Raw genomic sequence first — 27,939 nt, 5'->3', positions numbered from 1 at the left:
GTTACCTTTTTTACAGATGTTGATGTGGTCACTACTGTGTACTCATGTAATGCCTACAGACTGGTTTCACACAGTTTGGCGGATATTGACTTATGGCATGCTGTTACACTGGTTATGTGTACCCCAAGCTGACTGTTCATTGGATGGATTCACACTTTACGTTACATTTTCACATTATAATAAAGGGCAATAAATTGCATATTGTTGAAATTAAAGCACAAATCCTTCAGTTTTGTTTAGGTGTGTTTATTGAATTGACAAAAAGGGAGGGATAGTGCAATAGAGTGGGATGATAGTGGACAAAATCTTCAGTGTAGTGTCCCAGTTAGTTTGTAGCACAGGTCCAGTATCCATGGGGCCACAGGAAAAGGAGCAATTGCAGTCCAAAGTAAACAAGGTGTCTCAGTGGCACACCAGGGAGACATGTAGGAGATGCTCACTTCCTGGCAGTGGTTTGGGTCTTGGCTACTGTCTCTGGTGGCTGTCTGTGTTGCAGGGAACATTTGCAGGGTAGTTCTTCTGCTGCAGAGGGAGGGGTGCTTGTGGTCTGTAAGTCCTGTGGCAGGTCCTCCTGGCCACTAGCTGCAGCAGATGTGGAGGGCTGGCCAGTACACTGGCTAGTGGTGGGGGCCCGCTGGTGTGTTGTGTACTCATGCATGATGGTAGCCATATCACTGAGCACCCCTGCAATGTAGGCCATGGTAGCACTGAAGCCCTCCAACTGCTGCATGACCTCCTGGTGGTGTTCCACCTGCAGCCTCTGGTTCACCTGCAAGATGGTAAGTACCTGGCCTATCCTGTCCTTCGACTTCTGGTATGCTCCCAGGACATTTGACAGTGCCTCCTGGGCAGTCGGTTCCCTGGGTTGGCCCACCCCTTTCGGCACAGATATTATCCCACTGGCCCTGGCCCCCTGTTGCTGTGTCCCCTAAACTGTGTGCCCACTCCCACTGACACCAGGACCTTCTTTTCTTGCCTGTAAGGTGTTGACTCGGGTCCCTGTATAGGTGGGACACTGTTGATTGACGTGTCCTGGGGACCGAGGTTTGGGGACGTTGGGTGGCTGCTGTGGTAGTGGAGTCTGATGTGGGGTGCTCTGGGGTGGACTAGGTGTTGCCTGTGGTGTCTGACCGACCAGAAGTACTAGTGGGCCAGGGAGATCTTCCAGACATCCAGAGTCGCTGTCATCACTGGGGCCTTCTGGTGGAGGACTGGGTTGACGTGTCACATGCTGCCAGCTGACATTGGCTGGGGTACCTGTGGATGTGTATGATATTTGTTACATTAATTCTAAGATACATATTCAGCATATCTGGGTTTCCCTAGGGGATGGGTGTGGTTTTTCCACCTTTGGTTTGTGTTGGTGATACACTGTGGGATTGTTAGTGCTACATTCGGCCCATGCATTACCAATGTGTGTGAATGCTGACCTTGGTGGGCTGTGCTTGCAGTGGTTAGGGCATGCCGGGGTAAACTGTTGTGGGTGGTTATGGGGGTGGTTCTATGTTTGGGATGGAGTGGGGTGAAAGGAGATACGGTGACGGGGAGCATGCCATGCAGGTGTAGGTGGTGATGGGGAAGTAATTGTGACTTACCAATGTCCAGCCCTCCAGTGATTCCAGTGAGGCTCTTGGGATGCAGTATAGCCAAGAATTTATCCTCCCATGTTGTCAACTCTGGGGGAGGTGGGAGTCCATCGCCAGTCTTCATGACAGCAATGTGGTGCCTGGATTCCACTGCACACACCTTCCCCCATAGGTAGATCCAACTCTTTCTAATGTCGTCCTTTGTACATGGATAGGTTCCCACGGACTTCGCCTTGTCCACTACTCTCCGCCATAGTTCCATCCTCCTGGCAATGGATATCTGCTGGAATTGTGCACTGAACAGCTGTGGCTCTATTCTTATAATTTTGTCTACCATGACCCACAACTCCTCATCAGTGAAACAGGAGTTCTTTTGTGGGGACAAGCCAGTTGTGTAGAGGGTGTAGTGTGTGTGTTGTGCAGAGGGTGGGATGTTTGGTCGGGGTGCAGGGTGTGTGAGTGCGTGGGATGCTGTGAAGTGAAGATTGTGTCCAGTATTGTTGTGAGTGTTAGGTGTAGAGGTATGGTGTGTGGTGAGTGAAGGGTGTATAGGTGGTTGTGGTTTCTGTAGGCAGTACTGGAAATGTGTAGGCTGGCATTGTGTAGCTAAATTTTCGAGTTTGCAAAGAATTGCGGGTTGTGTGGGGGTGTGTTTTATGGTATTGTTGGTGTATGTGTACGGTGTGTATATGTATGTCAGGTGTGGGGTTTACATTTTGGCCAATGTTGACTTCTGTTGGTGTGGAGTGGCCTAATCGACTGCAGTGGTCCGCACCGCCAATGCGTAACCGCAGTGGTGATTCGTGGGTCATTATTTAGAGGGCGGTGTGTTGTAAGCGTGGCAGGGAGGGTGGTGGGACCGACTCTTTCATGCCTTCATTGGGTCAGGTGGAATGGTACTTTTGGCTGCTTTCTGGAGGTTTTGGGTTTGTGAGTCATGGCCTGGCGGGTAGATTGCTGCCTCAGCAGCAGTCTTTTGGCTGCTGTCACCATGATGAAGACCGCCAAAATCATAATGAGGGCCATAGTATGCACAGAGTCCAGGGGATCCCCAGAGGCTTAACAGAGGCTAAAGTAGATAATACTAATGCTCTCTTTTGTGGTAGGATGGTCGAACAGTTAGGCTTATCAGATGGTAGTGCAAAGCATTTGTTGTACACACCCAGACAATAGAAGAAGCACACACTCAATGACTTAACTCCAATCCAATGGTTTTTATATAGCAATAATATATTTTCTTAATTTAGTTTTAGAGCCACAAGATTCAAGTTGCAGGTAAGTACTTCCATAGATTTGCATTTCACACATTTATCGACTGTACTTTGTTTGAAATCAATAAGTTATACAGTTTTTTAATTATTGGCAATAATCTGTTTTAAAAATGGACACTTCAATTTTCAGAAACAGTTCCGGGGGGAAGAAATGTTAGTTCAATTTGCAGGTAAGTACAACACTTACAGTTTCAGTCTCTGGGTTTTAGGAAGTCCACAGGATGGGGTTCAAGTTAACCCCAAACATCCACTACCAGTAACACGGGCCAGCCGGGTGCAGAGGTCAAAGGTGAGCAAATTTAACTTGGGCTCCTATGGAAACAGAGGGTACTCGGAATCAGGTCTGTCTGCACGTAAGTACCTGCGGTTTTCTTAGACAGACCAGGGGGGGATTGAAGGAGCACTGGAGGGGCCACAAGTAGGCACCACACACACACCCTCAGCAGCACAGGGGCGGCCCGGTGCAGGATGCAAACAGGACATCGGGCTTCCAATGCTGGCCTATGAGGGGACTCCGAAGGGCACTCAGAGGGCTGCAGGCGAGGTCCAGCGGGTCGTCTCGGGCAGATCACAGGCTGGACAGGGAGGAGGGCCGCCTGCTGAATGTTGCTGCACCAGAGGTCGGGTTCTCCAATGCCTGGAGGATGCGGGTGCAGTGTGTATTTAGGCGTCAGATATCTTCGTGTGAAGCTTTGCGGTCGGGGGGGTCTTTGGGATTCCCTCTGCAGGCGCCGTCGTGGAGGGGTGGAGAGGATAACCCAAGGTGGCACTTGCTCGCAATCACCTTGGGATCCTCTCTAGCTGGGTGGACCACCTGCCGTGGGCGTTGGGTGCAGAGTGGTCAGGACTCATACGTTTGGAGTGAGGTGGGAGTCCTTGGTTGTTGTTTTTTTCTTGGACAGGGCCGCTGTACTCTGGAGTTCTTGGTCCTTTTGGGTGCAGGGCAGTCGTCTGGAGGTTGGCAGAGTTTGCTGGTCCCACTGGACGTGTTGCTGGTCCCGCTGGATGTGTCCCTGTTCTTTTGCAGGTTCTTTGAAGCAGGAGACAGGCCAATAGGGCTAGAATCAAAGCAGTTGTCCTCTTCCTTCTTCTCTGCTGAGGGTTTCAGCTAAGCAGTCCTTCTTTTTCTTGTCAGGTTGCCAGGAATCTGGTGAGCTGGGCCCTGGGAGGCCCTTAAATCCTAGATTTAGGGGTGTTTTAGGGGTCAGAGGGCAGTGGTCAATGGCTACTGTCCCTGACGGTGGCTACACCCTCCTTGATCCCACTCCCTTTGGGGAGGGGGGCACAATCCTAATCCTATTGGTCCCGGTCCTTCAAACCAAGATGGAGGATTCTGCTGGGAGGAGGTCACCTTAGCTCTGGACACCTTAGGGGTGGTCCTGGGTGGTGTGGTCACTCCTCCCTGTTTTCCCTAATTTTCCAGCCGGACTAGCCGCCAAAAGTGGGGTTTTGTCCGGGAGTCAGGCAACTCCACTAGCTAGAGGGCCCTGGGGCACTGTAATCCAAGGCTTGAGCCTTTGAGGCTCACTGCCAGGTGTTACAGTTCCTACAGGGGGAGGTGTGAAGCATCTTCACCCAGGGCAGGCTTTGTTTCTGACCACCGAGAGCACAAAAGCTCTCACCCCATGTGGTCAGATACTTGTCTGAAAGTGGCAGGCTGGCACAGACCGGTCAGTCCCACACTAGCAGTTTGGCTAACGTTCAGGGGGCATCTCTAAGATGCCCTCTGTGTGAATTTTACATTAAATCTGACACTGGGATCAGTGGAGGTTTATTGTGCTGAGAAGTTTGATATCGAACTTCCCAGTATTTAGTGAAGCCATTATGAAACTGTGGACCTTGTAATGACAAATTTCCAGACCATATACTCAATATCGATACACTGCACTTACAATGTCGAAGAATGGACATAGACACTGTAGGGGCATATTGCTCATGCAGCTATGCCCTCATCTGTGGTATAGTGCACCCTGCCTTAGGGCTGTAAGGCCTGCTAGTGGGATGACTTACCGATGCCACAGACAGTGGTTTGTATGCATGGCACCCTGAGGGGAGTGTCATGTCGACTTTGCCTTTTTCTCCCCATCAACAAACACAGGCTGAATAGGGAATGTATATGTGCTTGGTGGGGGGTCCCCCAGGGTGGCATAATACATGCTGAAGCCCTTAGGGACCTTCCCTGGCCACAGGGCCCTTAGTACCAGGGGTACCTTTTACAAGGGACTTATCTGTGTGCCAGGGTTGGGCCAATTGTGGAAACAAAGGTACAGATTTTGGGAAAGAACACTGGTGCTGGGACCTGGTTAGCAGGATCCCAGCATACTTTCAAACAAAGTTGGCATCACCACTAGGCAACAAGTGGGGGGTAACCATGCCAACAGTGGCACTTTCCTACAGGCCCCCTCAAGTTTTGTTATGCCAGTGGTTCTACCCTGCCACGTGGTACCAATCTAGTCCTGGGCCCTTGGAAGTGGGTTCTGCAACTGTTTTCTACAGAAATCCATGTATTGTCATCCCTGCACTGATTGGAACCTCTGCATCTCTTCTCGACACAGACACATTGCTGCTGCTGTGGACAAAGATATCACAGCACCAACTGCAAGGCTTGGAACCAGCGCATTGCCCTCAGTCCTGATGGATTGCTTTTGCCTGGCCGGCTTCGCAGAACCACAATGCAGCATCATCTTCATTGCAAAGGGTTCGAGCTCCACACCTGCTTTGACGACTGCACAGCTTACTGCAAATCATAACTGAATGCACAGATCAGAATTGGCACACCATGTTTGCATCGCCCTCTCTTCTCCTAGCATTGGATCTTTGAAGTTCACGCATCCCTCCACAAAAGGTACTTTTTCAGCAGGACTAGGTTGGTCTCTGTAGCCAGCCCATGCGCCACTTTGGTCGGCCTGAACTTTTGGATTTACCCCAATCTAGAGTGACCAGATAGCTCCGGTTGGCACTTTGGGTTTCCAAGCACTATATTTGCAGATCATCTTTAAAAGTTCACATCTCAACTATTTCCCTTCTTCTGTGCAGCAAACTATATTGATTGGCCTTTTGTCTTTATGTGTGTGTTTTGTTCATTACATTAAACTCTATTTTCTAACCTAGTGTTAGTGCCAAGCTACCAAAGAGTGAGCACAGGTGAATTTAGGGTGTGTAACTAACTTACCTTGACTAGGATTGTGGTTCCTGATTGGACAGGGTGCATACCTCTGACAAGCAAAAATCTAATTTCTAACAATACCATAATAATCATGACTGAGTTTTACAGATCACCCAGATCAATGGAAATGAGAGTCATATCTGAGGAGCTACCTAGCTGCACTGGTAAATGCACCTGTATACAGTATTGTGATGGAAGAGGACAAATTTGTGTCTTCAATCCTAGTTAACAACATGTTTGTGTGCGCACACGTGTGTGCATTTTTTGTGTGCGCAAGTGCATGAATGTGTGTGTGGGTGTGTGTGTGTGCATGTATCCATGCATGCATGTATTTGTCAATTTAAGAATTCCCCAACACTAGTCAAAGAACATGGTCTGTGTGAAGCGATGTTAGTGCTTAATGAGGAGACCTACAACCCTCTTCAAATGCAATCTAGTTAGTTCCTGTTAATGTTAAAAATGAAAACGTCCATAGTCGACAAGTAAAAAGGCACACCAGCATTCACTGCAACATTAGCAGCAGTGGCGGGCAGTAATTTTAGAAGGGAGAGGGCAGACTGGACACACATGCACACATACACACTCACACCCATTCATTCACACACATCCAATCACAACACTCATTACCAAATTCTCAAACATACAAGCACGGACGCACCAAACAATTGAACAAAAATCACACCTACCTGCAGGTCTGCCTCGGAGGTCCCAGGGGGGTTGGGGCTGTTCCCTTCCCTCATTGACTGACCACTGGTCAGCCAATGAGGGAGTCCCAACCTTGTCACAGACTGGGATGGGGTCAGTGAGACGGCTGACCCCGTCCCACTCTTCATGATGTGTCACTGATTGACACTCAGCCCAGAGTGCTTCAGGGCTTAAAGCTGAAGCGCCCAGGTCCGAGGCAATGAGTGAGCAACCCCTCATCACTGAGGGGGGCCTCAAGGACCTACACTGGGCAGTGGAGGTCATGCCCACAGGAGCTGTGACATCCTCATCCCAGCAAAGTTCAGACGGAGCAGCCAGGAGCCTGTACATTTAGCACGTCTTCTCCTGGCTGCCTGACCTGAACCAGAAGAGTCTGTCAGGCTGACTTTTGATGTGGGGGTGTGGCACCTCTGACCCAATGGACGAGCCGCAGCTGATTAACAGTCTGCAGGACTTTCACACTTTCTGGTGGTCTTTCATCACTCCTTTGGTTCGTGGGCAAAGTATGAATTATTTATGCTAGTTTCATCTGTGGTTTGTAGAGCTGGTAGTTTTTCTACATAATGTAATGCCAAATATGGGTATGCTCTTACAGCACGTGATGTTATTGCATATGTAGTTATATCACAAAACTCTGAATAGTATATTTAGTAATTGCTGGTAGTAATTCTTTGTTTCTAAATTACTGCTGTATTTGAAATGGGGGTCTAATGGAGTTAAAGTGAGACGGTGCAGCCTCGGGGTTTGTAGAGACCATAAAACATCAGGACAATAAAACATTTCCCTCATTTAAGCCTTGTAGAAGGCAGAAGCTAATTTCAGCCGCATTAACCAACCACAGTGCTAGGGGATATAAATACCTAGGGCTTCAGCAAGAGAATATCGCTTCGAACAGCAGAGTCTGTTCAACTACTTTAAATGGGAAGTTCATACTTATTCTAATCTTGATTAATGTTTAATTGTAGCAGCCATTTAGGCTTGTGTTGTTTTTCACAGTGAAGAAAAACAGACAGGAACAATTTGGAGAGGCGTGAAAAGAGCTCAGTGTGAAACCAAGATATTATATTTTTTTACATGCCATTCGCTGTGCATCTGCTTGTTTTTTAACCACTTCCTTCTAAATATTGCAAATACAGTCCTCTGTGTATATTTTAGCCCAAAGTAGGTGCACAAATATTTTTTGGGGAAGTAGTTAAGTCTGCGTGTTCGTGAGAGACATTTATCAAGCATAACATTCCACCCAGGACAGTAAAGGTTTTTGAAAACGTGTCTAGTAGAATTTGTAATCATTTTAGGAGTCAGGGGATAGATTACATAAACTGACCAAGTGGTGGCGCTTTGCAACAAGGTGATGTTTACCATGTATTATAAAGAAGCATTGGCAAAGCCATTAGGTCTCGGTTTTTGCAAGAGTTAGAGCTAATGGCCTTGTAAATGACTATGGCCATCATTACAACTTTGGCAGTCTTTATGCAAGACCGGCAAAGCCGTGGCCGCCGAAAGACTGCCAGTGCTGGCAGTCTTAAGACAGCCGCTTTATGACTGCTGTCAGATATCAGCTTGAAATTGGGCAGAAATCCGACGGCAGTCGTGCTGGCGGTCAGCAGGGAAAAGGCGGTTTCACTGCCGGCACCCCGATCCCAAAGGGACGCCGCACACTGTATTATGACCCATAATACAGCGTGGCTGTGTCCTGATATCGGGGCACTGCCGGTGGTGAAAGCGCCAGGACCCGTCCCCTCTTGGACGACCTCCTCAATGGACGAGGTAAGTGATCGTACAACAGGAGATGGGGGTGTGGGTGTGTGAGTGCATGTGTCAGTGTCGTGAATACGGGAGGAAGTTAGGTGCATGTATGTTGGTGAATGCGCATGGATGGGGTGGGTGCGTGTGTGCAGTGCAGAAGGGAGGAGGGAGTGAAGGAGTCGATGCGGTGCATGCTGGTAAGGGGAGAGGGGGGCATGAATGTGGGCATGCGCTGGACATGTTGAGGGGGAGGGGTGACATATCAGCGGAGTTTGTGTATGTATGTCAGTGTGAATGGGTGTGTATGTCATGTTTGCGTGGGTAATTGGGGGGGTGTTTGTATGCGTGTAGAAGTGTGTGAGTGCATGCATGCAGGTATGTGGAAGTCGGTGTGAGTGTATCCTGGAATTCTTATTCCTGTCGCCAGGATGCAAGACTGCCAGATTTTTCTGGCGGTGCGACTGCTAGAAATATGCTGGCGGACCTACGTCGTAATACCTCTAGCGGTATTATGGCATCTGCCGTGCTATAGGTGCTCACCTCCAGCCCGATGGAACGTGGAAAAGCGTCGGGACCAAACCGCCAAAATCGTAATTGGGTGGTCTTCACCACAGACCTGTCGGCAGTGAGACGGCCACCGTAGCACTGGCGGTCTTTGGACCGCCAGGGACCTAATGAGGGCCAATGTCTTTTGCCCTTGTGTTATGGAGTGGACTGGGGGGGTGTGGAAAGGAATTATGTGGGATGTTTTGGAGTTGTTAGTTGTGAAATTGTGTGGTGTGGAGTGGATTTGTGGTGTCTGATTGATTGTCATGTCTGGGTGATAGCAGGGTCTGAGTAAGTGTTCATAAAAGGCACAAAAGAGAACTCTGTAGTGAAGAATGAAAGAAGTGCAAGTTTCTCAGTGTCTGTCAGAGGGCCATAAAGGTGTCCTGACTACATGCACATCCAATCCCAGGCCTCTTTGCAGAAAAATGAGCCAAAATGTTAAGTTAAATTCCTAGTATAGAACAGTGAGCTACTAACTCTCACCAAAGACCTGCATGCATACTGCAAGACACACATTAGAGTGTTATGTTTCCCCAGTCATTTATTATCCTAATGTTGAAAAAAGGGTACATTTGAGTAGAAATCAATTCTAATTATTAAATGGAACCCCCAACCATGGTGTTACATTTCAAATTCTGAGTTTTTCCTTCTCCAGACCAAGCACTCAAACCATACAGCCTACCAGTATGAATGACATGCAGCTCCTAATCTCTGTCTTATGTAACATTTGTTATAGTGATTTACACTGATTTACACACTTGGACGAATGATTGCCTCTATGTATTTTGTATGCAATATAAAGTGCTCTGACACCCTACACTGGTATGAGCGGTGGCATAAAACTAATTAAATGCATCTGAGTGAGAGTGGTTATGGAGACTTGAGGGGCACTGTTAAAGGGTGGTAGCGAGGGAATCCATTGCGGAAGTGCTGATTGGCGGGGCGGCAACATATAGTGTAGCACAGAGTGTCACCAGAGCTAAGGCCGGCCCTGGCAACACCTACTTAGGGGCCCTCAACCCTTTAAAAAAATGATGAATTAAATCTACAGGAAAATATCAAACCTTGTGTAGATGTTACGGAATCTGAAAGCTAACTTAGCTTGATTAGTGGTACAAGTACAGTTTATAGTATGGACAGTTGGTGACCTCAAAGCATAATATGCAACAACAAAAAACATACATAAGGACAACTTCGGGGGAACATGGTGGGCGGCAGGCGTGCCGCGCGCTGAGCATCCTACCTGGACTCCTCGGTAGACGCTGAGCGCAGTGTTTTTATCGTCCAGCGACCGAAGGCGTGGCGAAGGCACGACAGCGGAGCCCTCCTTGTAGGCTCCCTGTAGGCTCATGTGTGGGGGCATTGGCCCCTCAAGGACAGACGGCGGCGACTCGGCTGGGGCCGTGAGTTGGGCGCATGCCGCCCTGGAGCTCCGAAGGAGCTGACAGGCAGCATTGCGCGTCCCTTTCCGGGGGAACGCTGGAAGAGTCAGCACCAGTCGGGTTGCTGAGCAGGCGGCGACCTGCAAGGCAGACAGGGAGCAAGACGAGCTTGGCAGGAAGACGATTGCAGGATCAAGCAGGCATTTTTCCTCCTCTAAGGTGGTAAGAGGCTCCATTTTAGGTAAGAGGGGGCCTTAAAAAAGGACACATGTATTAGTAAAACGAATTTAAAAGATTTAAGTCTGTCTTTAGAAGGGGAAGGTGGGGAGGAGGAAGAGAGACTCCAGAATAAAGGCCTTGGCAGTGAGGAGCTTGGGTGGAATTTGAGGAAAACTATTTTAAGACAGAAAACAAGTATTGGCAAGGTCAAAGTGCCCCCTCTGTGTGGGCTTATTTTAGAGCTCTTCCATCGGTAAGCTCTACCTCTAGTGCCCAGATGGAGCAGATGGTGCAGTGATCCTATCCCCACAAGAAAGAAGTATGGCGAAGGAGGGTACTTTACCTCTGGGTCCCGAGGAGTTATCTCAGGTTGGATCTGGTTGCGACAGCCAGGGGGGAGCTACCGTCATTATGGAAGATTTGGAGTTGTCTAATCACTCTAGCCCTGGGGAGACCTGGGGGTTGGGGGGGGGGAGAATCTCCCCCCCTTCAGGGCAACCTGGGGTTGGCTGAGCAATCCAAGCCTGATAAATTGGATAGTATGTTCCTGGCACTCACTAAGGGGTTTGCGGTCTCAGATGCAAATCAAGAAGAGATCAGGTCCGCTTGTGAGTCTCTGGAAAAAAAGTTCGATCTTCTGGCCCTTAGGACTGAAGCCCTCGAAGATTCAGTGGAGACCATCAAGGGAGAAATGAGTAAGAACAAGGAGGAGATTAAATTATTAAAGGAGAGTGAACGTAATCTACAGGAGAAATTGGAGCAGTTGGAAAACTCTTCAAGGAGGAATAATCTAAGGATTTTGAAGGAAGGGGCGGAAGGAGATGACCTGATAAAATACGTTGTTTCCCCTCATAAAAAAAATCAGTGCCCGTGGAGGAAAGTGAAGCTGAGATTATAAAGGATATTCAGAGGGTTCATAGAGACCCGTTCAGGAGGGATCCTAACAAGAAGAAGCCACGGAAGATCTTGGTTAGTTTTCAGACCTATCAGTTGAAGGAAAAAATATTGGTGAAGGCATTGGGGCTGGGAACTTTGAAGGTTGAGGAGTTCTCATTCGAGATTAGGTCTGACTTATCCAGTGTAAAAATAAATAGACATTGGGAGCTGGGAAAATGTTTGGAAGAATTTAAAAGTGTAGGTGCAGTAGACCAACTTAAATTCCCAGCGAATTTGCGTGTAATGTACAATAATAAAATGTACAATATTAGAGATACAGCCTTAGCGGATAAAATACTAGAGGGTATAAAAAAAGGTGGCACTGCGCAGGCTACACCGGGGAGCTCAAAGGAGCTCTAAATGAGACCCAGGGTCTGTCAATAGGATGAGGGGTTCCCCAGGGTTGGGAGGGTGCAGAGGATAAGGAGGGATTTGGGGGACACTGAAGATGGGTTGGTTGGGAGGAAGCTAGGAAATGTCCTTATGCACCCTAGTCACTTATGTATAATTGTATAGGGTTATAGAAGATCGGGGAGGGGGCGGGTTCAATTCAAATAATGTCCTGGAATGTGAATGGTTTAGGGTGAAGGCTAGGGCAAGAAAAATGTTGTTGTTGCTTAGGGAATGCTCAGCGCATATTATAGTCATAGTTTTGCCAGAGACGCATCTAACTAAAGACAAAGGCCCTCATTCCAACCCTGGCGGTGGCTGATGACGGAAGCACCGCCAACAGGCTGGCTGTGCTTCATTCGTCATTCTGACCGCGGCGGTACAGCCGCGGTCGCCCAGCCGGGTCCGGCGGTTTCCCGCCGGATTAACCCCGGCTGGAAGAATTCTCCATGGCGGCGCTGCAAGCAGCGCCGCCATGGGGATTCTGACCCCCTTCCCGCCAGCCTGTTTCTGGCGGTTTTCACCGCCAGGAACAGGATGGCGGGAACGGGTGTCCTGGGGCCCCCTAACAGGGCCCCATGAAGCTTTTCACTGTCTGCTTAGCAGACAGTGAAAAGCGCAACGGGTGCAACTGCACCCGTCGCACACCTGCAACACCGCCGGCTCCATTTGAAGCCGGCTTCAGTGTTGCAGGCCGCTTTCCCGCTGGGCCGGCGGTCGCTATATTGGCTAGCGCCCGCCGGCCCAGCGGGAAAGTCAGAATGGCCCCAGCGGTCTTCCGACCACGGAGCGGCCATATGGCGGTTCCCGCCGGGGTCGGAATGACCCCCAAAATGTCGACCTTGTTTTCTAGTCATAAATGGATCCGACAATATGCTTTTACAGATCACAACTTTAATACTGGGGGTAGCGATTCTAGTCAGGCAACAGGTGAACACATCATTGATAGGAGTCAAAACGGATAAGTCAAGCAGATGGCTCATGGCTACCCTCCAGTTGGAAAGAAGAAATATTACATTAGTAGGGTTTTATGGTCCTAACTGTGACGATATACAACCCTTGCAGAAGGTTTTTGCGAATCTTCTGGATTGTATGGATCCGGTTATTATGGTTGAAGATTTTGATGTGGTCCTAGATAATAAGTTGGATAGGTCAGTCAGCTCTAGGTCGGTGGGTACACCAAAAACTCAACAATATCTTAAATAAATTAATGATGAAAGAGTTCCAATGATGTGACTTATGGAGGTTAAGAGTAGGCAAGGACCGGGAATGTTCCTTTCATAATAAAAAGTACGGACATGCATCCCAAATTGATTATTTTCTAGTAGATAAATCTGTGTGTGGTTTAGTAAAGGATATTACCTACTCTACCGCACATTTGTCTGACCATGCTGCAGTGATTTTAAGAATTAATTCCCCTCAGGGGACGAGCGGGAGGAGGTGGACTCTTGATAGGACTTTACTGTTAGAAAAAGACATCATAGGGCGGCTGCAGAACGATACTGAAAAGTTCTTCAGAACTAACCATGGTTCACCTCCTATAGGTATAGTGTGGGATACTTATAAGGCAGTAATGAGGGGGAGGATTATAAGTATTGCCAGCTATAGAAGAAGGCAGTATAGGGACCAGCTGGAGAGCATTGATAGTCAATTACGGTTATGTGATTCTGAGTTGGAGTAGGGGGTTGATAAGGAGTGCTGGAACAACAAGAAAAGGCATTTGAGGCAACAGTTAGAGTCGATTTCACAAGCTAAAATAGAGAAGAGATAGGAAGTAAATAGGCAGACTCAGTTTGAGTTTGGAGATAATATCAGGAAGTTAAGAAAGATCAGACAAGCTTGTGGATAGTTACTCGGGGGGCAGCTTGACATCCCCAGATGATATAAAGGAGGCCTTTCTAAAGTTCTTCGTATCTCTATATACGGAGGATAGAGAAGCAGAGGACAAGGCGGCTAATAATTGGCTGGATATGGATGTTCTCCCTCGTCTTACGCAGGATCAATAGATATATTTAAGCAGACCTATTCCTGAGGGAGAAATTAGGACAATTCTTAAAAAGAGTAGTAAGGGGAAGGCGGCAGGGCCGGACGGCATCCCGGTTGAATTTTATCAGATTTTAGTAGACTCTATAATCCCTCCGATGGTCCAATAATTTTTGGAGATTTTTGAGGAGGGTATCTCTCTACCAGTTCCGTGGCGCGAAGCTACTATTTCTCTTATTCTGAAACCAGGAAAATCTCCTGTAAAGTGTGAATCATACAGACCAATATCTTTGTTGAATACCGACTACAAAAGTTATGCTAAGGTTGTAGCAAATGTGTTGAGTGGCGTAATCGGCAAATTAATTCATCTGGATCAGAAAGGCTTCATACCGAATAGGTTTATGTATGAGCAGACATTTAATCTAATTAGTGCAATTGATTTAGCTACGACGTTTCAAGAACCATTGGCAGTTATAGCATTGGATGCCAAGAAAGCGTTTAATAGGGTTATTTGGAACTATTTAAAGTTAGTTCTGGAACAGAATAATTTGGGTAGTAAATTTTGTCGAGCAATTTGCTTGATTTATCAGGCACCAGAGGAGAGGGTTCTGGTGAATGGGGTGCTTACAAATTCATTTGAGATTACTAGAGGCACTAGACAGGGGTGTCCTCTTTCCGCCTTATTGTTTGATTTGTATATAGATCCCTTTGGAAGGAGGATTAGGCAAGATCTGAGAATTTCCCCCTTTAATAGTAAAGGTGAGTGAAGAAGGTGGCCTTATTCGCTGATGACCTTTTAGTTTATAGTTCAAATCCATCTGATTCTTTTCCGGTATTAGTGAGTTTGGCGGAAGGCTTGGGTAGGGTTTGGGGTTACCATATTAACCCGGATAAAATAGAAATAATGGTATGGAACTTACAGGTCGGAGATTGTCGTACGACAAAATCTATGAAGTATTTAGGTCTGCTAATAGACCAGGAGGTGGATCGAATTTCAAAAGTTAATGTGAGGTCTGTAGTAACAGAATGTTGTAAGTTAATGTTAAGATGGGCACATCTACCTCTAACACTGATTGGGAGGGTACATTTGGTTAAAATGATGATCCTGCCTAAGTTGAATTTCCTTTTTAATTCCATTCCATTATTAATGGATAGTGAGCTCCTGAGTAGGTTTCAACAAAAGATCAATTTGTTTGTTTGGGCACAGAAATGTTCTAGGATAGCATGGAAGAAACTGCGCAGAAGGAAGGAGAAAGGAGGACTTACACTTCCCAATTTACAATATTATGCATGGGCATTCCATTTTAGGAGTGTTAGAATGTATTCTCTAAGCCAGATCGCTCAGCGGTTGGAGGAATGCTTAATTGTATAGTAGCAACAGTAAAAGGTGCAGCTTCACACTTTTTGTATAAGTTTGGGGATCCCAAGTTTTTTAAGAAAGTGAGAATGAAGGTACTGCAGGGTGCAGCCATAGTATGGTACAGGGTACGGCGGGTGGCAAGAATCGAGTATCGTAGTTTTTGGGCACCGGTTTGGGAATCCCCGGGGACACCTGAATGTCTTACAGACGTATTAGCTTTGCCTCTCAAGAGAGCATGGATTCAACACTGGGGGGATCTGTTGACAGCGGCTCATTACTTTCTTGGGAAGACCTTATAGAATGGACTGGTGGAAATTTGTCTAGGTTGAAGTATTTACAACTGAGAAGTTGGTCCAGGAAGGTTACAGTTAGGCTGGGGACTGAAAACCAGTTTATAGATAATACAATAAACTACCAGGCGAGTGTAAGGAAGGTCTCTAGTTGGTATTGGGCCTTGGTAGAGGTGCAGGATGGGGACTTTAAATTGTCATACTTGGTTTAGGGGGAAGTTATGTCTGCGGATCAAATACAAAGTTGTTGGGAAAAGTCGATGCGTATTGTATATAAGGAAGTTAAATTAGCATCTCTATTGAGGATCCATCTTTTTACTTTGCATAGGGCCTTCGTCACCCCAGCGAAGCTCTCGAAGATGAGAGGAGGGGACACAGTTAAATGTGCAAAATGTGGTCTATTGGAAGCCTCGGACATTCAAATGTTTTGAGACTGGCGGTTTGTACAAAGTTTTTGGGTAAAAGTTTGTAAGGTTATCACGAATGTCGTGGAGCAACAGATTTTGCCGAGTCTCCCCTTCGTAATTTTTTGTGTTCCGAAAAAAGGCGAAGTAAAGGGGAGGGTGAAGACGAGATTAATTTGTTATGCGATATTTTTGGCTAGGAGGGAAATGTGTTGTAAATGGAAATCTTCTCCCCCCCTTCATATATGGATTGGTTTGGTGCACTCAAAGGGATCTCTAGGCAGGAGGTAACACCTAACAGTGTAGGTAAAGGGGAGGTTTGGCCACGATTATGGGTCAATGGTATACAGGACAACACTGTTTGATAGAGTAGTATTATTATGAATCTAAGGACTGTCCGATGATTAAAGGCTAGGTCAATTCAACTCTCAACTGAGACTAAGTGAGAGAGACCTCGGCCTCCCCCTGGAGTTACGCATCTCTATATGTGAGTCTGACCAACAGTTCATTTGAACGATATAGAGGTGATTCAATTAGGGGTTTATTAGGGGTAGGTAGAAAATTAACGACTGCCCTCTTAAAGCATGAACATGGTACCATCTATAGGAGAAGAACAGGCTACCGCCTAATTAAGCTGCACCCTTGTTTACCATCAACAATGCAAACAGGAGGTTAAGCCTGCATAAACACATAAAGGTCACTGGTGCACAACATGCAGATTTTACTCGGTATATCATTGCTCATGACTCGGTACACAACTGCAAAAAAGGCTAGAACAAAGCTAGCTCAACAAAACGTTGTAGCAATGCAGGGACAAACATACAATCACGTTTAAAAACAGTCAGACAAATATGCAGGCAGTCTTGTGTAACTGTTAAGGTATTACACACCAGACAGTACCCACAGGCTTCCAACTTATTTTAGTGCCCAGTCAATAACAAGCGATAAGCAAGAAGCTGTCAGCTACAAAATATAACCTACGCAATGGTCATGCAGTGTTGCATACAGGTGTTGCAAACTTTGTAGAGCAAGGAGTGTAATATTCTTTGTACATGCTGTCTGTAATGTTACCCATAGACAAAGCAGCAAGATATCGGCAAAGTTAGGTGCCTGTCGTGTCATTCATTCATTTTAGGAATTATAGTGTAGTTCAAGCTCATGGTGCGCTTGGGACTGTTGCATGTCTTTAAAGTGCCTACCGGTGCTTGACTTTGCTGTTACTAGGGGTGCCCAGCCTTTGATTATGTAGAGATTTGGTTTTGCTCTTCTAAGTGCCCTACATTTCCACAGCCGACGGCAGAAGAAGGGAGTGAAAGCAGGGCCTCACTGGCCTTAGCGGGCATCGGGCATATCCCTGGGAGACTGGGGAGGTGGAGGCTGGTTTTGGTACTGGGAGACGGTTTTGCTATCGTGCTCCAATATCGGCCCCCAGTAGAAAAAGCAGCAATCCAACATATTCAAATCACTTCTCTTCCAGCCTATGTGAGGGGGCTGGTCTGACAAAGTTGCCAGGGCTGCTATGAGTTCCGAGTCGGGCCTTGAGTGAAAAGGGGGCTTCCCGATACTCACATGAGATCAGCTGTCAGAGTGCGTATGTGGTGTTTGTGATCTGGCGGGAGAATTGTTCATGCATTGAATACCCCCTGCCCTTCTGTAATATAAGGCGTATTTCTTAAATGCCATAGAAATCCCGGTCACTCACACCTCTGCCCTTTCGGAATGTATGGCATATTTATTTCAATATAGGGAAGTTATGGTTGCACATGCACTTAGAAGAATATCTGGGGCTTACCCATCTGTTTAGCCAGTGTTTTCAGGGCATTGCTCTAGAATTTGATAGAATAATAATGGCTTCAGTAAATTTAGCAATGTAAAAAAAAAGCATTTTGCTTGTAGAGGCCTCCCACCCAATCCCATAGCAAAAATGCAGTTTTGTGCCTTTTTCTTCCAACTTGAGGCTACCACTAGGTGGCACCCTATCCCTGTCCTGGATGGTTTTTACCTTATGGAAGCGCCAACCCATGAATATGTACTGCAGTTTGCGCAAAGCATCCAATGTACTACAAATTGCAAGAGCACCGCGCATCGTTACCAACAAACTAAAATCTCTGCAAAAAATGGTCTGTTCAGACCTGGAACAGACCCTTACATATGTCCAGATGCAACCCTTGTCATGAATAGACTATGACCGGACAAGGCCATAAGTAAGGAACTTACAAACAGGCCTACCTCTAAAGTCATGAATAATTGGAGCCGTGGGAGTCAGCACATGACCATGATATATAGATGAAGGGTGACTAATACATTTTATAAAATGTAACCAAAAGCCAAAGCAGTCCGTGCCCTTGGAAAACCAATGATGTCTCACCTGCCCACATGGATTGCACATTTATACTGTGTACCATCACTCCCACTTTTGCATCACCTGAAACTTAAGTAGAGTTTTTCACTTCCGAAAAAGGCACTCAATATTTGTTTTTAAATAATACAATTGCACAGTTATTCATGGCAGACTATAGTCCCTGAAAAATATGCAACAAAATACGGAACCCCAGGACACAACCTAGCAATTTCAGGAACTCTCTCTCTCTCTCTCTCACACACACACACACACACACACACACACACTGATGCAAGTAAATAAACCAATAGTACAAGGATCAGGCCATACTAGTCACAAGTGCTCAAATTAAGGACACTGAAACAAAGCAGTAAAGTGACTGATGCGTACTAATGAATACACAAATGAGTGAGAAAGAAAAAAGATGAGCAACGAAAAATAGTTTTAGCAGAAAACATGTTTTTCCTTTATCTTGCAGATTCTGGAGACAGATGTAGCTTATTTGTCTGATCAGCTCCTCCACGCTGAAAGCACACACCAAATTGTTCAGAGACAGCATGGCACCAGAAGGGTCCTGTTCCTGTTCGAGGGAAGGAGGACAGACGGCAGCAGCTTTCCCAGCACAGGGATGAGAGCGTGAAACAGTGCTCGGCCATTTCCAAGGACTGGAGAGGGGGAAGCAAGAAATGCAACACGGGCAGTGATGGGAGGGCAAGAGCAGGCTATAACCAGGAGCAGGAAGAAGGCCTGACCATGGTATAGGGGTGGCGTGATCTACAGGAAAAACCAGCAGAAAGAAAGTACCTGGTCTTCAGAGAGGGGTTTCAAGCTTTAAAAGAAGAGATTGAAATAGCTGCGGAAGCCAGAGAGGGGGGCATGGAGGAGGGAGCTTATTAAAAGCAACACAATCTTGGTCTTTGAATGCACAGCAAATGTGACCAGATAACAAGATTTACAACCCTGTTTACAGCACAGCTCTGTAAACTACAAGCACTCCACTCATCTCCTATGTTCCACATAAAAGATAAATGGAGTCCCTGAACACACCTTAAAATGGTGTGCAGTGTATTTATATAGTACTTGTTGAGTAGTCCATGGGAGTACACAAAAAATAAAAAAAAAGGAGGGACAAAGAGGAAGGATTGCCCATTAGCAAGCAAGGATTTTTAAAGGACACTAACATAGACAAATGAAAATCCCTGGGCGGAGTTGAACCCAACAAAGCATTTACAACAGGATACTATGCTTCCCTAAAAACGGTCAAGCTAATTGAGGTGTACGCAAACCACAACAATTATTTTTGCTGATGGAAAAACAGCACTGATGGCAACCGAACAAATTGGAGCAAAAGAGCACACAGTAATTACATAAAATATTACTTGTTGCAATTTAACGCCAACCCTGCTGTGTATAGACTATATTCAATCACCAGGACAATGCAAAATAGAAATTTGCAGGTGTATTTAACACATGCAACTAAAACGTACGAAAGATATGACACACATATATAGTATGTTACCTGTAGCAGAGGTATTCTTTCTAGCTTCAAGAAAGAAGAGTGTAGTGACTGCATGGTTGCTGTCTGCGTCAGCATCATAAAATCCACCAGTGGACACAGAACGTCTCCCAGAAAAAGAAGAAGAAAGACTTCTGATTTCGCCTTGCTGTTGAATTAGGCTGGCTGTAAATAAAAATCTAGTATCATATTTCACATGTTTATCATTGCAAATGATGACAAATGAATACAAGAATTAATTAAAAATTTAAGTGGATCTTTTTACTTGGGGTATGGTCAATTTCTACAGTAGGCAAAGTTGGCAGCCAGAGTGCGGGGTATTGGGCCCTTGTTTCCAGAGGTGCTGAAGACATTCCCCCTACTGGTGCAGATACTGGGACCAGGGGCATAGTTCCAGGAGTGTGTGGCATTTTGGGGTGTTACACCCCCTAATAAATGTATTTCCTGGAAAATAGTTGGGTACAGGTGCTTTCAGTTGGGTATGGTGAGGTGTCTGTCCGATTTCACAAGGAATTTTCACATAAGCACAGACAAAAAACGTACGCACACACTCTCCCTCTCTGATTTGAAAGTTTTTCAAAATGTTAGCTATTTGACAAAATGTTGTGTTTTCTCTCACTTAGTAACCCTACCAATCCGCATTTGTCTCCCTTTCCACTACTCCTTTAGCCCCTCTCAATGTGCCCTTCTTGTTGAATAATGTATTTTGACATTATATGTGATTGTTAGAAAATCTGCCACTCATCCACCCCCCAAACTTACTGACCAAGCTACACTCCTGACTGGGACTGGCGGACGAGAGGTGGTTGGTGTTGCAGATTTAAAGAGCATTATGTGAGGATGCTCCTTAGCATTCGCAGGGAATTCAGTGCAGATGGCATGAGATACTGGGCAAGCAACTCACAGACGTGGAGTGGCGGGCAAACAATGAGAGAATGTCCAAGACATCAACAAATGCCTGCCACGAGTTTATTCAATATATTTTTGTGCACCAAGTTTATTTTACACCCACGCTATTGGGCATTATTTATTAAGACCGTTTGTCCTTGTGTCCCTGTTGTAGCAGGACTGAGGTGGACTTTCTACATATGCTGTATGGTGTGGCTGTATCCACTGATACGGGATTAACGGCGGGAAGTGGGGGTGGCGCGGAGCGGGCATCTGGTTGGTCGATTGACTTGAGTGTGAGTTTTTTCCTGCCCGGACTGGTTGCCGTGCGCAAAAAGAGGTGGCTCAGTCACGGTTTATGCCCCTCAGGCTGGTCTTGGCAAAGCCTAAGGTTGTGATCAGATGGATCTCCCAGGTCCCGCCATTGGTCTCTGATTGGCTGTGGGATATGACTGAGTGCACCAGTGCAGAAACGAGATATATGTGCAGGATACGCAAGAAAGATAAAGTAGGAGAAGATATGAGGGCATGGGCACCAATGAACTATAGGAACTCTGAGATGCAAGGCCTCCATGAAGAGGGGAGTGTGGAATGGAGGGGGTGGTTGAGCAGGGGGACAAACTTGTATGAGAGGGAGAATAGTATAGCCGCTGACTTGGTGAGAGCAGCAATATCGTTGACACGTTATATGTATGCATTCTGGTCAGGTGGAAAAGAATATTGGAAGACAGACATCACTTTACTAATGTTTCTGCAGTAGAATGGGGGGCATTGTTTACGGATGACATTCTGTATTGTTATGTGAGAGGGTGATGACTAAAACCTTTCATTTTTGCATGTTACGCAAACCAACAAAAATATATATAAGAAAAAAGTACATAGTGACAGGTTTTTTCTTTAAAAAAAGTATTTGCCATTAAAATAAATTTGGTCACAGTACCAAAAAAAAGACAGTGTAATACATAGATCTGAATGCCACATATAGGAAAACCCATATTCAGGGCACCTGCAAGGATGTATTCACTGCTGTCTTGTGCAAAATGTATTCCGGGAAAAATATACACTGCAGGAGTGTTCAGATAAGCAATCATACACTTATTATGCCAAAAAGGCATCTCAGCAATTAATAGTTATTACCTTACGTCCCCACTGAGCTGGCATTTAAATTATCTATTGCTGGATTTTCCAATAGTCCCACTCTTATTCTTTGAGCCACTGACCCCTGCAGGGCCAACTTCTCTTTCTTTTTTTAACCTAAGGTGATGTATTATGCAAAAATAAATAATTTATGCACTACACTCCAGGACACTGTATTTACGTATGCACTTACTAGCGAAAGTATAAACAAATGTGCAAGAAATATAAACAATATAGAGAAAATACTGCAAACATATATTAAAATGCCATGCCATTTAATTATTTAGAGGGTACAAGGTCCAAGAACATCATAGTGCTTCACATAAAAAGGGTTTGTATAAATAAACCAGAGGCAGATCCTAGGCCAAATATTGGTAAAAAATAACAGAAAGCTGCCGCCTGGAACCTGGATCACTGTTATGCAGCATCTGAACCCGCTGGGCAGAGCTAGGCTGGAAACAGAGTACTCATAAAAGGAAGTACCAGGGCCAAGGGCATTAAAAAGGTATAAAAACAAGTCGGGAGAGGAACAGTCTTTGCAGGTAACTGATCAGTGTAGTGAGTTAGAAGCAGATCACAGCCAATGAAGAAGAAACGGTAGGATATGTATAACAGCCACTAAAGCAAGAAAACAGTCAGGTGACTAGAGTACGGAAGACAAAAAATAGCCGTTGAGAAGGAAAAACTTTAGTATGTTTTTCAAATGGGCCACAGAAGTGATAGTAGGACTAGCAGGAGGTGCACATCCTGAAAAAGATTGGTTAGAGGCACTTTTTTTGTTAAAAACTGGCATTTCATGCAGTAGGGACTGCCATGAGTACAGGGTTTAGGTAGAATTAAGCTGACCACCTCATTCCAGGGCTTTATGGACATTAGCTTCAGTCCTGAACTTTTCACCTACATGTAGTGTTGTGTGAGCTATAAATGGTGGAAACATTTTGGCTCCAGAAAGACTCCACAGAACTGTGATGTAAGAGTTAGAATGTAGTGAACTGAATGCAGGTTTAGAATGTTGAGTTTGCCATTCACGCAGATTAATAAAGATGTGTAATACACAGCTCTGTGTTTGTTGAGGTTATTAGCTGGTGCCCCTGGCTGTGGCAGACACTACACCTGTGATGAGATAGGGGATAAGTAAACCGAAGATCAACAGTGCTCTCCCAGACAGTTTGCCATGGTCCAAGCAAACTGCTTGTGTGTGCCACGTGTGCCCCCGTCGAAGTGCACAGTTGAAATTTGGAGTATGTGGAGTCAAACCAAAGCTCCAGCCAGTGTGAAGTGTTTGAAGATAAGGTAAGCTTCACTAAAATGTCTACACATTTGTGGCGTAGAACTTGCTAGCAAGGCCGTAAAGAGAGGTAGCACCCTGCTATGCAATCTAAAGCTATGCATTAAATGGAGTAATAATGCTGAAGGTGGATAGAACCAGGTTTTGAAACTTCAGAAAATAGTAACAGCAAATTGAAAGATAATGCTGCAATCAGAAGCACTGTGAAGCAGAGATCAACCAGGTGTCAAAAGCACAAATGGAGGACTGAAACACAGCAATTCAGTTACAAGAAAATGGCATCTGCTTACCAGAATCAATTGAAGAGAGTCAGCATACCACAACACTGAGAAGTAGCCCTGAGAAGTGCCCGGAGTTGTGCTTATTGATATATTCAGTAACTGACGTGGCACACCACCACAGCTCCAGAAGACTCCAGAAAAGTGAAGGGCTCCAATGGAGGTCAAGAAAGAAATCACATTCCACAGACTGTCCAAGATGACCCGGAAGCCAATACATCTCAGGGCCTTAGAAATGGTCTGGATGCAGCGTATCCTGGTGCACAGCAGGCAGTATCAGAGAGAACTCAATTTTCAGTGTCAGACAATCCTGTAAGCAGTTACAATGCTGCACCTTCCTGAAACCACCACCACCATTTGACATTATAACAAGAAGATTTTCAAATACCTCAAGAATCTTACTGGGGAAGGTGTAAAAGAAGTCATAAAGAAAATGCAGCAGGCTGATAAAGTTATGTACTGTCAAATTAAAGAAGCCTTGAATCATGTTCAATCCAATACTGAATGTAGATTATGAAAGGTACATTTTCAGACAAGAACGAAAGAGAGTTGGTGAAACCATAGACAAATTTGTTGAGAGACTGAATACACTTGTCAAACACTGAAGGTTTAATCAATTTAAAGATGAGGAAGCAATACATCTTCATGTTAGTGACAGATTCCTGTCAGATTCATTCAGGTGACGAATGCTGAAAGAAACTCTCAGTCTAGAACGAGTTCTCATGGCTGCCAGAGCTGAAGAGCGTGCTGATCGACAAGCTGCTGACATGAAGGCTAGAAGGTGCCCAATGTGAGCCAGTCAGGAACATAAAAAGAAAGCAGAAACACAAAGCTGAAGGACCTAAGAAGATGTCTCCATGGAAAAAGAAATTGTGTTTCAGGTGTGGATTGTCATTTCCACACAAAGGTAAATGTCCCGCCATTGGACAGATTTGCAAAGGATGTAGGAAGGAGAAGCATTTTGTAACTGCTTGCAAGGTGAAGGAAAAAGCAAGTGCATCACAGTGAGAAGACAAAATGGCTGCCCAATTGTTCCAGAAGCGACGTTCAACGCACACCCACAAAGCCAAGCTACAACACCAGTTGAGACAAATTGGCACAAAACCCAGTTGATCGTCATCTAAATCATCATAAAAAAGTTCTTAAGTATCAATATCAAGTGAAAGTGTAGAAGATGATTGTGCAATGTCAATGTTTATCGCAGAAAAATGTGCACTTGTGGGATTGGCCACATGTGAAAAGAAATATCAGTCAAAGACTGGTCGACATGAAAAAGCACCAAAGTCATTCAAAACATTGTCTGAAAATCACACTGAAAGTAAACGTTTGTTCAATATCTGTCATTATCTACAGCGATGCATCGGCGAACATTATGCCTGAAGAGAATTTCAATGAACATTCTCTATTAACGCGACTGAAGCCATCGAAGCCATGGGCCACATCGACAACCATTAAAAAGTCAAGGTTCATTCGTAGCGAGGATGAAACACAAGAAGACAAAAGTACAAGCGCACATTCATGTGCTTCAAGGTACAGCGTCAATTGCCTGTTTTCTCAGTTTCAGCAGAGCTGCTGATATGGGGCTGATTTCAGTGGACTACTACATGTATGCTTATCAGGAATAGTAAGGCAGTTTCCTTCTTTGATTCATGGTATATGAAACTTAAGACTATGACAGTATGATTGTATAGTAATGAGGACATATGTCCTGTTACACATGGACACAGAAGAATTCCATTTCATTTACAAGAGGCTGTTGAAAAGGAACTCAAATTGTTCCTTAAACATGATATCATTGAGCAGTCTACTGATCAAACACCATGGGTTTCTCCCATAGTAGAAGTACCCAAAAAGGACAGTGAAGGAGTTGTACATATCAGTGTGGATATGTGTCAAGCGAACAAGGCACTTGAAAGAGAACCACATCCAGGTTTGCACATTGCCGATATGATAACATAATTGGATGGTGCAAAAGTCTTCTCTCCCCTTGATTTAAATAAAGGGTATCATCAGTTGGAATTCAGGGAGAATTGTAGGTACATTACAACTTTGCAACACATATTAGTCTATTCCGATATAAAAGACTAAGGGCCTGGTTTATAGTTTGGCAGACATGTTACGCCTTATTCCTTCACAAATGTGACATATATCCCATCCGCCATATTACAATTCCTATAGGATATAATGGGATCATAATACAGTGAACGGGGTATCCGTCATGTTTGTGATGTAGTGACCCCATCTACCAAAGTCTAAATCAGGCCCTAAGTTTTGGCTCATTATCAGCTGAAGAGATTATTAGGATGGCATTTGATGTGTCATACAACCGGTCAAAAATGTGTTCAACTATAGTGATGAATTATTCTGAGTTTTCGGAGCTACACAGATGTCCAATACATGTGTTATTTACTGGTTGATGCAGTTTAACTTTGACTGCTGAGAAATATGAATTCAAAACGACAAAGCTAAAGTTCTTTAGCAATATATTTTCTGATGAGGGTATGACACCTGTTCCCACCAAAGTGCAAGCGTTGTCAACTGAAAGTCCCCCACAAGATGTTTCCATGTCACGTTCATTCATTGGCATGGCCAGTTACTGTTCCAGATACATACAAGACTTTCCCACTGTGAGTGCTCCATTGAGAGATTTGACAAAAAAGCATGTTTCCTTTCATTGGTCAGATGAATGTAAGCAAATCATTAAGAGAATCAAAGCTGCTGAGAATGCTACTGATATGGCATATTTTGATCCACAGCTCCATACAGAAGTTGTTGTTGATGCTAGTCTAGTCAGGATAGTGCAATCCTCGCTTATTCATAACCTGGAAAAGAAAGATTAGCAGTGGTGTGAGCTTGTGAACATTTCCATGTGTTCTAGTACAGAAAGCCTTTTAGGCTTGTGACAGATCATCAAGCATTGCTGACCATCTTTGGCAATCTAAAAGCCAAGATGCTTCCTCACATTGAATGTTGGGGTCTACGATTTCAAGAGTGCATCATCCATGGAAAGATCAAAAACATGCTGACTAGTTCTCCAGAGTGCCAATACAGTGTCACGGTGCCCCTTCCAAGACAGCTGAAGCCTACATAACCTTTATTGTGAAATCAAACACAACAGCTGCCATATCGTTGGAGAATATTATCACTGCCATGAGTCAAGATAATAGCATGTTAAAACTAAAAGACATTATTACACATCGGTCTTGGAACCAGCACACTCAGCCTCTTGCCAATGACAGTGAATGCCAAAAGTTCAAGAATGTCAAAGATGCACTGTCAGTGACTCAAGAATGCAGTATTTTGAGAGGTTTGAGAATTGTTATTCTGTAGAGTCATTGTGGAATCATTGTTACAAAGTGAGCTCTCCGAGACCGACTTTGGTTTCCTTATCTCAATGAAATATTTGCAAGAGATTTGAAGGCCTGTCATCTATGCAACTGCCTGTCATCGAAAATCACTCAACACCCATTAAGCATGCCAGAGTTGCAAAAGCATGCATGGGAAAGAACTGCTATTGACTTCTTCAGTCCTCTTAACAATGGACATCACCTGATGATGATTGTTGATGAATACTCCCTTTTTCCATTGGAAGAAGATCACTTGTCTATTACTCACAAGAGAGTCATTGAGAGATTACACAGCATCTTTGCAACATAGGGTACTCCTGCGATCTTAAAATTTTACAATGGTCCACCTTTCAACAAAAAAGCTGCTCAATGTGCCATTTTGGAAAATCTCAATCTTAAAACTGTCTTGAATTCTACTCTAAGAGCTTACCGTTCGGCTCCTCACTCGACCGCAGGTGAAAGCCCATCAACTTTGATGTTTGGTAGAGCAAAGGCAACCAAGTCACCTAAATGGACCAACACAAGATCACGTACTGAGGAAGAAACATGTACTAAAGACTTGGATCGTATAAAGAAAATGAAGGCTATGCAGATTGGAGACAACATGTAAAATATGTTGTTTTCACTTCAGGAGATGGAGTGCTTGTTCGTCGGTCAAACAAACGCACACCTGATGCTCCATTTGATGCTGAGCCATTCCATGTTGTAACCAGCAAAGTACACATGGTGACTGCCAAACGTCCTGGGAAATCCATTACGCAAGATTTGTCGCATTACGAACATGTGGATCACCACTCGTCAGAGACTGATGTCAACATAGTGACTGGTTTTGAAAGGACACCTGCCAAACGTCAAATTGCTATTGCTCCTCCATTACCAATGCAGATCATGGTCGGGACATGTAATCAGAGAACCATGAAGGCTTATCAAATAGCTATGATTGAGTACAATTTGTAAAAACTAATTATTTTTTTTATTTAACAGAGGGGAGATGTGGTGTTCTGTGAGTTATAAATGACGGAACACTTTTGGCTCCTGAAAGACTCCGTAGAACTGTGTCATAAGTTTCATAATGTAGTGAAGTGCATGCAGGTTTGGAATGTTGCGCTTGCGGTTACATGCAGACCAATAAAGACATGTAGGGGGTCATTCTGACC

General features: G+C 45.0%; 1 protein-coding gene across 4 annotated transcripts in view; it reads right to left on the bottom strand.

The window, feature by feature from the left end:
- WDR49 (WD repeat domain 49) overlaps positions 1-27,939 on the bottom strand; it is a 436,680-nt gene that overhangs the window by 218,467 nt on the left and 190,274 nt on the right. For all 4 annotated transcript variants that reach the window (XM_069213220.1, XM_069213221.1, XM_069213219.1 and 1 more), the window contains one exon: positions 19,848-20,009. In XM_069213220.1, the coding sequence (XP_069069321.1) occupies positions 19,848-20,009 (162 nt within the window). The remainder of the gene's footprint in view (positions 1-19,847; positions 20,010-27,939) is intronic.

This window comes from Pleurodeles waltl, chromosome 11, assembly GCF_031143425.1.
Source record: "Pleurodeles waltl isolate 20211129_DDA chromosome 11, aPleWal1.hap1.20221129, whole genome shotgun sequence".
Classification (NCBI taxonomy): domain Eukaryota; kingdom Metazoa; phylum Chordata; class Amphibia; order Caudata; family Salamandridae; genus Pleurodeles; species Pleurodeles waltl.
The sequence above is the reverse complement of the archived record's forward strand: the minus strand, read 5'-3'. Positions and strand labels throughout refer to the sequence as shown.